Source organism: Trachurus japonicus, chromosome 9 (assembly GCF_045865225.1).
Source record: "Trachurus japonicus isolate A0001 chromosome 9, Traja_1.0".
Taxonomy (NCBI): domain Eukaryota; kingdom Metazoa; phylum Chordata; class Actinopteri; order Carangiformes; family Carangidae; genus Trachurus; species Trachurus japonicus.
Window position 1 is genome coordinate 30,454,034 of NC_140915.1, and position 13,310 is coordinate 30,467,343.

At 40.7% G+C, this 13,310-nt stretch overlaps 1 protein-coding gene across 1 annotated transcript; it reads left to right on the forward strand.

The window, feature by feature from the left end:
* Positions 1 to 882: 882 nt before the first annotated feature.
* npc1l1 (NPC1-like 1) lies at positions 883 to 12,290 on the forward strand. The gene is made up of 21 exons (XM_085787325.1): positions 883 to 1,117; positions 2,404 to 2,565; positions 2,684 to 3,598; positions 4,541 to 4,834; positions 4,926 to 5,149; positions 5,266 to 5,366; positions 5,462 to 5,634; positions 5,887 to 6,015; positions 6,493 to 6,675; positions 6,765 to 6,879; positions 7,031 to 7,296; positions 7,441 to 7,530; positions 7,622 to 7,812; positions 9,119 to 9,246; positions 9,360 to 9,489; positions 9,570 to 9,625; positions 9,711 to 9,861; positions 10,555 to 10,786; positions 11,048 to 11,161; positions 11,302 to 11,464; positions 11,553 to 12,290. Exons 1-21 carry the CDS (start codon positions 1,076 to 1,078, stop codon positions 11,768 to 11,770), a joined length of 4,077 nt encoding a protein of 1,358 aa, XP_085643451.1. The 5' UTR covers positions 883 to 1,075; the 3' UTR covers positions 11,771 to 12,290.
* The last annotated feature ends 1,020 nt before the right edge of the window (positions 12,291 to 13,310 follow it).

Below are 13,310 nucleotides of genomic sequence, written 5' to 3' on the forward strand. Positions count from 1 at the left end.
CTCCCAGTAAACGGATTGATAAAGGACAGATAAGTAGATACGGGTGCTGATAAACAACATGATCATACTCTTTGATTAGAATAATGTGCACTGCAAAGTGTAGCAGTTTTTGGTGTGCTGACCAAGTTACAAAATTCTGCATGTTGCCGTGACTTATCAACGTATGACAGAACAAAGAACATCACCATATCTGCCCCATTTCTTCTTGTCTTTTTTACCATCTCTGTTTATCACAAATTGAAATGCTTGTGCACCTTCGCCCTGATAGCTCTGATACTCTGTTGATCCCACAGAGCCTTGGCTGTCAGCTTTATCTCAGCTCTGACCTTGACATGTGATAAAGACATTAATTGTAAAGCTGATCTTAGATCCGGAAAGTGATTAGTCATGTTGGCTTGGCACGACGGCCTGCTACCACCTCTGAGCTGGCACCGGTTCTGATGTAAAACCTATACATATAAAAAAGAGAAATATTATTAGAGAGAAATGTGGCATGGACATTCACACATCTACAGTAGTATGCTGTTGTTTTAATAATTGTGGCACAAACCCGCTTAACAACAATTAAGAAACAATTATTTTCTGCAGGCTGTGATCAAACTGATTTGATTCAGATCAACAGTGTCATTATGTGACTCTGTCTTTCTTTTTTTTTTTAATGCCACGGTGGAGACCAGACACACAAGTGAAGGACTGGGTGCGGCTGTTGTTATGGATTTTCCTGTAGTTTCTGCCATCTGCTTTGGATCTCCCAGCAACCCTATCAAAGTTTCTTCTATGTTAATGATCAGACAAAGGAATTGATCATCTGCAGCTGCAATTGGCCAGCTACAACATCAGACCAGATAAGAAAAGTGAGACGTCACAGAAGTTGGGCATGTCATGATTTTACTCCTGTCCCAACCCTACCACTACTAGACAGACGGAGAGGTAACTTCAGCACCACAGAGCACCTCTCTCACTCTCTTACTTGGTCTAATGTATCTTCCAACAGGGCAACAGTGATTGATATACACTCCATTTCACTGTACCTGAGGACCCCGACTCTTCTGTTGTTGAAAGACCCTCAGGAATCATGGGGCACTTCACAGCTCTGATCGCTTTTCTTACTTGTATGGTAAGTTGGTCTGGTCTTTTTTTTTTCATGAGCAAGTATGTGATACTTCCGCAATGGCACACTACTTTTTACAACACTAAAAACACTTCAGAAAAAAATTACTAAAACTATAGTCTGATCATTTCAATAATAAGTAAATGTAATCACTTACAGAAAAAAGGAAAATATTGTAATTAAATTGTAGTTATTTATCACATAATCACAAGACTAAATGGTGGATTAAAGTAGTTTCAACAGTAGAGCCATAAATGTAAAAGCCAAATCAATATTGTTGTGCTGTGTCACACCTTAGTATCCAAAGCCAACGTTGGCAAAGTGTTTGTACAGGCAGCAAAAACCTGAGCAAAGTGTTTCAGATGAGACATTTTAGTTGAATTTTATTGAAGATGTGAAATGCCTACATAAAAATAAATCAAATAGAGAAATAAAGAGAAATTCACCACCTGTGTTTTCCGATTTCATGTATGCCCACATAAAAGTTAAAGTTTATATTTCAGTTTATCCATACAACAAGTTAAATAACTAAATAACTAATAAATAGTTTTTAATTAAGTAATGTAAACTGGCATTCACATCCTTAAAAGTGATCTCAAAAACTTCTGTTCCGTCTAGTGTGTGTTAACTGTGTCATTCTTCCCAGTAAAGTGTAAAGACTGTGTTTTGTCTGTCTTATTTATGTCTAAAGATTAAACATTAGACATAATGTTGATAATATTCTTAATTATGTATGCATATTGAATGTCATATATTATAAATGTTTCTATTTCACATTACCTTTAGTTAAAAAAAGAAAAAATATTTAATTCAGTACAAAGCATCAACATTGTGGTTGGATGGTAATTACTTTACTTAGTGCTTTGAAGGAAGAAGAAAATAATGAAAAACAAAATGTTTAAATGTGTAACTACTATATAAAAACTGAATAAATTACTTTTACATAAAAGAGATTTATTAATTTACAAGTAATTTTGGGGTGTTGTAATAAACTTTAAACCTACGGGACATATTTGAATTTGAATATTTTATTGTTTTAACAAGGTGACATTAAGTAGCTGACACAGCAGGATATAGTACAGCTCTAAAGTCATTATGTCACTATAAAGACATTTATGGGTTATTACTTAAGTGTCTTTAAAAGAAACACAATGGTGGTTTACTATTTGTTCAATACAAATAGTGATAAATTCAAAATAGTGTCAAAAAACTACACATAAATTACATGAGTAATCAGTAGAAACTGCTCTTAAATGTTTGTGCCTCATACTTTACATCTGTCTTCCCCACAGGTGTTGTCCGCAGCCCAACATGAGGCTGGCTTCTGTGCTTTCTATGACGAGTGTGGACTTAACCCTTCTGTAGAAGGGTCCCTCATCAAGCCTACTGTCCCCTGCTTTGACTACAGCCGTGCTCGACCAGTCACAGGATCACACTACAGGCAACTTAAACAGGTCTGTTCACCCTTCCTAATGTTAAGTGGTGACAGGAAAAAAGCATTAGAAAAACTATTTCATGTGTCAGGTTTATTGTGTTTGAGTCTTCTTCTGTAAAAGTCTGTTCTTGCTGCAGGTGTGTCCCATCCTGGACCGAGGTGAGGGCAACACTTTCGCCTGCTGCTCCACGGATCAGCTGAAATCTCTGTCAGCAAGTCTGTCCCTGTCCAAGGCTGTGCTGATCCGCTGCCCCTCCTGTGCTGAGAACTTTGCCCACCTGCACTGCATCAACACCTGCAGCCCCAACCAGACCCAGGTGGTAAAAGTCACAAAGGTCCAGAACGTCACCGACACCACAAACAAGACGAGGGAGGCTGTGACAGCTTACCAGGCATTCCTCACCACCAACTTTGCAAACGGTGCTTTCCAGTCATGTAAAAATGTCAGGATTCCTGCCACCGGAGGCTTCGCAATTTCCACCATGTGTGGTCGTTATGGTGCCAAGCTTTGCACCCCTCAGCGCTGGTATGACTTCCAGGGAGACTCCAGTAACGGTCTGGCTCCACTGGACATCGACTTCAGGCTGATAAACGAGGGAGACACTGAGGGAGTACCAGCGGGTGTGATTCCCTACAATGGACGTGCTCTGAAGTGTAATGAGACCACACCATCAGGAGGTCAAGTCTGCTCCTGCCAGGACTGTCAAGAGTCGTGCCCAAATGTGCCACCCCTACCCCCACCCCCCAGCCCCTTCAGCCTGTTCGGGATAGACGGCTTCCTCGTCATCTCTCTAATCCTGCTTTGTGTCCTGGTATTTGCCTTCCTGTTTTACCTCGCTGTGTCCTGCATGTTAATGTATAAGAAAAGAAAGGATGAGGAGAAAGGAAAGAGAAAGAAGAAAGGAAAAGACCAGAACTCTAATGACGTGACCCAGCAGGTTGTTGATCCCTTAGATGTGACGTGTGCTGACATGACCAGCCTGGTAGCTCAAACTTATCTGGCTGCATGGTTTCAGCGCTGGGGAACCCTCATGGCCACCTATCCCCTCACGGTAAGTATTTTAAACCAGTCCCAGATAGAGTCTGATACAGTCTGCATCATTTGGCATCATTTAAAGGGATAGTTCACCCAAAATTCAAATTTCACTCATTATCTAGGCCTACTCACCCTCATGTCGACTAAGAGCTGTGAGAATTTTCAGAGTCCTCCGTTCCTTCTCTGAGTTACGGGGGGGGGTCTGCGCAGCAGTATTTGTCCATAATGGTTGTCAATGGATACCAACTTTCTTTGTCTAAAAAGACACACCAAAAAACATCCAAATACCTCCATACTGCTCGTCTGTAATGTCCCTCTTGTATTGAAGCCCCGACATGAGAAATTGTTCCGCCGGTCAGTGCAAATCTCTTAGTGCAGTGAACCGAGACACTGGGAGCTTCCACTACAAACAAGCTTAAAATATAGACTTATTTAATTTTTTTCGGATCAATTTCTCATATCGGGGCTTCAATACAAGAGGGACATTACAGACGAGCAGTATGGAGGTATTTGGATGTTTTTTGGTGTGTCTTTTTGGATGAAGAAAGTTGGTATCCATTGACAACCATTATATGGACAAATACTGCTGCGCGGACCCCCCCGTAACTCAGAGAAGGAACGGAGGACTCTGAAAATTCTCACAGCTCTTAGTCGACATGAGGGTGAGTAGATAATGAATGAAATTTGAATTTTGGGTGAACTATCCCTTTAAAAGCTGATATATGCTTTTGAAGGGAAAATCTAAATATTTTGATTAGGATTGTCTCATTGTCCTTCAAACAATCAATCACAATGATTTGAAACAAGTTTTCATCTTCATAATATCTTTGAAACATATCTATCAATATAAAACAGTAGACGCATAGTGACTTTAACAAAAACTAAGTTTGTCAGCCAAATGTAAGATGACAGTATGTCTCAGTGGTTGATATTTTGTCTTATTTCATCTTCATTTAAGGTGCTCCTGTTGTCAGCTGGAGTCGTGGCTGCTTTCGCTGCCGGCCTCAAATCCATTGAGCTCACCACCGACCCGGTTGAACTGTGGTCTGCTCCCAACAGCCAGGCCCGTCAGGAAAAAGACTTCCATGACACACACTTTGGCCCCTTCTTCAGGACGAACCAGCTGATCTTGACTGCTCCAAACAGAAAAGGCCACATTTATGATTCTTTGCTGTTCGGACCACAGAACTTCAGTGGGCTTGTATCCAAGGACCTCGTCATTGAACTGCTGGAGCTTCAGACACGAATAAGGGTAAAAAGCCCAGACTCAAAGCCAGACATTTGATGGTGTTTGTAAAAGCTGACTGTGTTATTTTGACACAATGATGCCTTTCTTTTGTCAGGATATTGAGTTCTGGTCAGAGGATCTGAACCGCACGGCAAATCTGAAAGATGTGTGCTTCGCACCGCTGAACCCAGTCAACTCCTCCCTGACAGACTGTGCCGTCAATAGTTTGCCACAGTACTTCCAGAACAGCTTGGACAACATTAACGCTAAGGTGAACATGACAGAGCTGGGAGTGACCAAAGAAGTGGACTGGAGAGATCACTTAATCTACTGCCTCAAGTAAGTATTCATGTCATCAAATGTCATTTCAACTCTTCAATTGAAGAACAAACTCAGTAATCTGTAATTTCTCATTGACTTAAACGTGACATTTTCCTCTTCTCTTTCCTCTCAAGCTCTCCCCTGTCCTTCAAAGACATCACCGATTTAGGTATGAGCTGCATGGCCGACTACGGAGCTCCAGTCTTCCCCTTTCTGGCTGTGGGGGGCTATAACAGTGAGTGGCTTTCAAACCTCACATTTTACTCATGAAAAAACATGAAAAAAGGGGCATTTCTGACTCATTTACATCCAATCTATTGTTGCTCCCAGATGACGACTACACCGACGCTGAGGCTTTCATCCTGACCTTCTCCCTCAACAACTACGCTCGTGACAACCCCAAGTTTAAAGTGGCCATGCAATGGGAGACGGAGTTTCTAAAGATTGTCCAAGAATACAAGAGAAACCCTAACACCAATTTCACTTTTGCATACATGGCGGAGGTACAATAAACTATGGTGGTACTGGTAGCCAAGGGTTTAAGATCCTCACTACTGTCTGAAATCCATAAAAATCAAAAATGCTAAAAAATAAAAAATAAAAAAAGAGAGAGAAGTTATCAGTGACATGCTGATAAAAATCTGCAATCACAGCTCCAAGGGTCATATTCAGTTCTCACCTATTTTTCTATCATCTTACCATCTTAACCTTTAGGCCGCTAATATTTGACTTCTCTCTCCCCGCTGTGTCCACAGAGGTCTTTGGAGGATGAGATTAATCGGACTACAGCAGAGGACATCCCCATCTTTATGATCAGCTATGCTGTAATTTTTGTTTACATTGCTGTTGCACTAGGAGAGTACTCTTCATGGAAACGCATACTGGTAAGACAATCAAGTTAAGGTAATGACCAAGATCAAAAACCATTAAAGTAACTGGATTGCTATCACCATCATTTGTGTGAAGGCCTAATCACCAAATGTTAACATTGTTAGCGACCATGTTTGCTGATGCAGCCTCACAGACATGCTAGCATGGTTATAGGCTAGTAGTCTTGTTAAACTGTCACATAAATTTGCTTTACTCTAAAACAGAGGTATACAACATGTGCTTCAGATATGATAAGCATCATCGAGACAGTACATTTTATGAGACGGTACTTATCATATACTGTATACGATAAGGAGAAACTGCTGTAGTACAGTATAGCTATCTCAGCTGTATAGTGCTTATCTATACAGAGCACGTAAGGTTTATTGGCCTTCAAGTTATACATGAAGAGGGACAAAACAGATATGAGGAAGTGAAAAAAGTTCACATAGTTAAATGTACATCTTGAATCTTATCACTCTGTCTTCAAGGTGGACTCCAAGTTCCTGGTGGGTCTGGGTGGGATCCTGGTGGTCGGCTGCTCTGTCTTAGCTTCAATGGGCTTCTACTCCTGGATCGGCATCCCCTCCTCCCTGGTCATCCTGCAGGTCGTGCCCTTCCTGGTTCTGGCCGTAGGAGCTGACAACATCTTCATCTTTGTTCTGGAGTACCAGGTTTGTATATTAGTGTGCAACACCAGCATGCATAATTGGTGATTTTGTAAAATATGGATACCATTTCATTAACTCTACTTTATTTCCAGAGAGATGTACGGAGGTCTGGAGAGAAGAGAGAGGAGCAGATTGGTCGTGTCCTTGGAAACGTAGCTCCCAGCATGCTCCTGTGCAGTCTGTCTGAGTCTGTCTGCTTCTTTCTAGGTAGGAGCATTCTTCTTTTTTTTAGACTATGACAAAAACTAAAAGAACAAAGAGCAATATGTGATGCAAAAAAAGATGCTTATAGGAAGGGACTGTTAAGCTTCCATTCAGTGTGTTAACCTCTAACCTTGTCTCTGTTTTTCTATCCAAGGGGCCCTGTCCACCATGCCAGCAGTCAAGTCCTTTGCTCTGTACGCTGCTCTGGCTGTGCTCATGGACTTCATCCTCCAGATGACGGCCTTTGTGGCACTGCTGTCCTTGGATGCCCGGCGCCAAGACAACAACCGCTGTGAACTGCTCTGCTGCGTCACTGTATCTACAAAACGTCCCAACAAGCCCAACGAGGGCTTTCTGCTGCCCCTCATGAGGAAATACTACGCCCCTGTCCTATTGCACCGTTACACCAGGGCCGTAGTGGTAAGGCTAGTGACACTTCAGCTAATAACACAAGACATACTCACTGCTGTGCATAAAATACCATTAAAAAACAAAGCTAATGCTAAAAAGTCTGTTTGTTGAATCAGTATTTCTTGAATCAGTTCTGTCATGTCTTCTCTCCAGATGCTGGTTTTTATCTTCATGCTTTGTGGGTCTGTGTTCCTTACGTTTCATGTCAAAGTTGGTCTGGATCAGGAGCTGGCTATGCCTCAGGTGAGTAAGTGGTGCTTCATGGATATAAATTAATGACCATAGACTCTTCTTTCACTGTAACCATACAAAGATTTTTCTGTTTTTGGTGCAGGGCTCCTTTATGTTGGACTATTTCAAGTACCTGTACAAATACTTTGAAGTTGGAGTCCCAGTTTACTTTGTAACGAAAAAGGGCTACAACTTCAGTAGTGTGGAGGGAATGAATGGAGTCTGCTCCAGCGTGGGCTGTGATCAGTTCTCACTGACCCAGAAGATCCAGTATGCCACCAACCACCCTGAACGGTGAGTCAGTGGGTTCCGTTTTTGAATGATCCAGACAGATGAAAATGTCGGCGCCGCTCAACTCTGCATCAACCACTTCCTCAGTCAGAGCAGCAGAGAGGGAGTTTCTCTCTTTGTTTATCACATCATAATTTTTCATTGACAGATCCTTGAACCTACTGATATCACAGTAGGAACCTTTTGCATACTGGCCAATCAGATTAGTTAATGATAAACTGAGTTACATGAATGGCACAGAGCAGATAAAAAGCTGCCTCTAACTGATCACATAATAAAGACATACAAAGCATTCCCTATAATCGATGTAATTAATCAAAGTAAAGTAAGCAGAACCATTTGGTGCATTTTTTTTTAGTTAAATATCTTGCAGTGTAGTAGAAATCATTTCTGGTTCTATGTAAATGTATGAATTATAATTACATAAATTAAGCTGTGCACATACAGTACATATAGTAGGGGCAGTGAATAACCAAATATGATACATTAACCACCCTGTTATTTTCATATAAAATATGCCTATCAAATAACTTGATGGGTGTTGTGACCGCTGGATAGATTATAACTAAGAACACACGTTTGTTTCCTTGAGATAAGTGCATTAATCATCAACATTATCAGCAGCATTGACATTATCAGCAGCTTACTCACAAACAACAACACTCCTCTCATAAAAGGGTAATTTGACAGAATTTCCGTGACCATGTGCGGTCCAACTGTTTGATAAATTCAGCCAAAACTGTGTGTCTCCTACCTTAACTAATGTAAATATCACACTGACCAAAGGGTCCTCCAGTCAGATGACAAACCCGATGCCACTCTCATATCTTTACAGCTGGTATAAAGCTGCAGCCAGGTAGCTTATAGTAGCATAAAGACATCGTTAAAAGTTAAGTATAACTTCTCATATTTACATTTTAGTTTTTGCACAGACTGAGCAAATGATGTTAATCAGTGAGCTGTGAAAGGTGCTGTTGGGTGGGTTCTGTCACCTTTGGACAGAGACAGTCTAGCTGTTTCCAATCTTTATGGTAAGATATGCTGAGCAGCCACTGACTTTACAGTCTAGACAAATTTGGGTGATGTTTGTAAAAACTACAGATCACAGACCATTTCGATACACATTTTTGACCTGCTTTTATAGATTTAGATCTCAGTTGCAATAAATATTGATGGAGGATTCACACATTTATTGTTTTAGGTTTATGCATGAGATCTGGTCAAAAGAAACATAACATTAGTCTCATCCTTTAACAAGGACCCCCTTATATTCTGGGCTTACTTTAACCTATGATGATCTGATGTGTAGATCCTACTTGGCTATTCCTTCCAACTCCTGGGTGGATGATTTCATCGACTGGCTGAACCCTGGATCCAAATGCTGTCGTCTGTACAATGCGGGCCCAAATTTTGGAAAGTTCTGTCCTGCAAGCGAACGTGAGAAAAAAAAACACACCACATCAACACACATTTTTTACTCTGAGTTTCCATTTATATGATGAAAGATAATTACCCTCACTGGATTAACACTCTCTGCTCCACATCAACAGCTGCTTGGAAGTGTCTGCGCAAGTGTATGATTCCTCCTTCAGATGGTGTCCTCAGGCCCAGTAAGGAAAAATTTGACCGTTTCCTCCCTGCCTTCCTGGGTAACAGGCCTGACCTGCAGTGCCCCAAAGGGTGTGTATCGTAGCCGCACACATACCAAGACATCACAACATGAAAACAACATTCTCACTGCTTATCTTCTCTTACAACAGCGGTTTAGGAGCTTATGACACGGCCGTAGTGAGAGATGAGAATGGAGAAGTCATAGGTAAGTCATCTCAGAGCAGTCAGAGATGTTTATTCTGATATTCATTTAAATGGAGATGATGACTTTTATCTTATTATATTCCCAGCTTCACGGTTCATGGCTTACCACACGCCTTTAACCAACTCTCAGGAGTTCACCGCTGCACTGCAGATGGCCAGAGAGTTAGCCGAAGACATCACCTCGAGCATGAGGAAAATACCAGGCACCTCTCCTGACTTTGAAGTGTTTCCTTACACGTATGTGGTTTCTATTTCCCACGCTCCTTCATGTCACCTTTACTCTAGTAGGGATGTCATGATTACTTGTTGTCACAATTAACAGTGGTATTAAACGCCACAATTAGCCTAATTAATTGTAAAGTGTCCTAAATACCGTCACTTTCCAAAAATGATTATGTAGGAGCCATATCGGCAGATCAGCCTAACACGCACTGAACGAAAACAAAGTCACACATCAACTGCGTGTGTATTCGTTAAATTACATTGATGTCAATTTACCTAACGTAACACTGAATTGGTAGGAATTTAAATGTCATTTGTTAGAAAAAAATAATGTAATTATAAACTTAAACATTTGGTATCGATGACAATTAATGACTTTAATATTTCAAACATTTCCCTTGGGGGGGATTAATAATTGGCCATATATTAATAGATACTTCATATATTTTGTGTATATAATTAGTCATAAAATCATATTTTGACTATATTTGATTTTACACATTCATTGTGTTGTGAAATTAATTAATGCATAATAATCGTGATAATCGTAATACCGTGATTATTTCTCTGACAATAATCGTACCAAGAAAATCTATAATCGTGACATCCCTACTCTACAGCGCTGTGGATGTGCAGTTTCTTGTCATTATTTATACAGAATTGGACATTAAACCTAAAAGCGGCACCTTGCTTCTCTCCCTCCTTCAGGGTAACTAATGTATTCTACGAGCAGTATCTGACGATTGTGCCGGAGGGCCTCTTCAACATCTGCATCTGCCTGCTGCCGACCTTCGTGGTGTGCTGTCTGCTGCTGGGTCTGGACATCCGCTCCGGCCTGCTCAACCTGATCACCATCATCATGATCACTGTGGACACCGTGGGGGTGATGGCACTGTGGGGCATCGATTACAACGCGGTGGCCCTCATCAATCTGGTCACGGTATGGACGTGTCTGTGATGAGGATTAAAGGGAGACTCTGCCAATTTCACAAATGAAGTTCATTGATTTTATTGCATGCAGATTTATTCACCACGGTTTCATGCTCGATATGTAAAGTACAATTCTGTCTGGCCTTTCAGGTTTGATTGCTACTTATGATGAAAATATGATTATAGAAAGACAAAGATAAAGAGGAACATTGCTTTGGGGAATTTCATGTGATCATTTCCTACTTGATGACCTTCTCTATGCGCTTTGCAGGCGGTGGGCATCTCGGTGGAGTTCGTCTCACATATGACAAGATCCTTTGCATTAAGCACCAAGCCCACACGTGTGGAAAGAGCCATGGAGGCGACAGCAAACATGGGCAGCGCGGTAAGTAAACTGTGAGGGAAAGTCTAGTGCACACACTCAAAAATTAAATATTCACGTATAGTGCCATGCAGGTAATTCACTGAATGTCCACACACAGTAACTGTTGTCTGAGTTAATCATGTTAATTCTGTGCTCTGAAGGTATTTGCTGGCGTTGCCATGACCAACCTACCAGGAATCCTTGTGCTGGCGTTTGCTAAAGCGCAGCTCATCCAGATATTCTTCTTCCGGTTAAATCTGGTCATCACACTTCTGGGGATGGCACACGGACTCATCTTCCTCCCTGTGCTGCTCAGCTACTTTGGTATGCACTTTCTGCATAAGAGAGGGCACCAATGAAACTCAGAGCGAGCGAGGACTAAATCTCGATGTTTCTTTTGTTCTTTTTTCAGGCCCCGGTCTGAATAAGGCCGTGCTGCTGCAGATCCAGCAGGCCAAAGCAAAGGCCAACCAGGAGATGGAGATGAGGAAACAAGCCTATGATAATCTGAGCTATGAAGACAATGAGGTAAAACAAGAGCCAGACTACAACTCAACAAAAACCACAGAGGCCAGCACAGCACCACAAAGTATGGAAAAGCAGAAAGAGGAGAGAATTGAGCATTTCTGAGCACCAGCCATAGACTCCTAACAAAAGCTCTGATGAGCAAATACCTCTGTCACAAACTGCACAAAGATGGACACAGAAACGGACAGATAGCAAACACAAGAGTCAGGTGTTTGGCTCTCCCGTATGGGAATCATTAACTTAACTATGTACCTCAATCAGAAATAGACCGGTGGGACTGTCAACAACAACACACAGTTGTGCAATATTTCTGAGCAATGCCGGAGTGGACTATAGCAATGAAGAGTCAACTTTCTCGTCTCAGCAAATGAAAGACGACATATTTCTCATCACACGTGCTGCTGCTGCTGGGCAAGATTCAAAGGACAGGAAGCTGACAAATGTTGTTGAATTTTGTATTTTTTTATTGACTGTAATTATTTTATATGTGAATACTTCACATTAGTACTGTTTCGAGTGATTTAAAATGACACACTCCAGCATTTCATCAATATGCAGTATGATGCTATTGGTGTATAACGTGCAATCAAGTTTTTATTATGTGAATAAATATCCTTATTGATAACATTTGGTGTTTTAGTTTTCTGTTATAGGTGCTTGTGAATTTATAAATAGGGAATGCTGGCCCTGCAGAGATGTTGATTTGGATATGACATGTTTGTACATAACATTATCCAGGAGTCCAAAAACTACTGAGTCATTGAGATGTTGAAATAAAATATGTTGTTGCTCTTATCACTACTTTTATGGTTTATTTTTATCACTATTAAATCAAGTGGACTTCAGGACCATAAAATCCTTCTTTCGATTCCCACTGCACCCTGACTTGATGATTGGTTTTAACCTTGAGAAGTAAGATCTGTTTATTTATTATCTTTCTGTGCACTTCCTCACCAAGAGCAGGGTTGATGTTTTCTCAGTGCTTCCTGCTCTACACGTCCCTATTTGTCTCTTATCATGTATCTACTACTACTAGTTTGAGTTGCCACACAACAGGTGTGTGTTTGGAAATATAGAAACTGAGTTTTAAACTTTATTAAAGTAGGACAAGGTGAGTGAGTGAATGAATGAATAAATGAATGAGTGAAAGAATGAAAATTTATTCTGGCCCATTTACAATCACAAGAACATAAATAAATACTTGATTTTAGATCGGAAGGGTGTAGGCTGATTTAATTTAGGATAGTGTATTGCATAATTATTCTTGAAAAGTTTTTTGAGCATTTTCAGTATTCTACATGTTATAACATTTTCAGGACTATTATTCTCCGGGTTAACCCCCCCCCCTCCCTCCTCTTACTGACAGAGAATCATTTTTAACATTTGTTAGCATCTTTGGTTTTTCAAATATAAATGCTCCTCCTCAAGTTGTATTGACAGTCCTTCGTTTTAAACAGCCTCTGGATTCTTGGTGGTAATTGCCCATTTTTCACTTTATGAATTGCATTGTATTGACATCTACTAAGTCTATAAATTCAATTTTTTTTTTTGGCTGGATAAATCATGGTAACTACCACTATGTTGAGGTGCCAGTTTATTGCCCTTTCTGTATGTTTTTACCTTTGGAAAGAAGGTTTTTAAA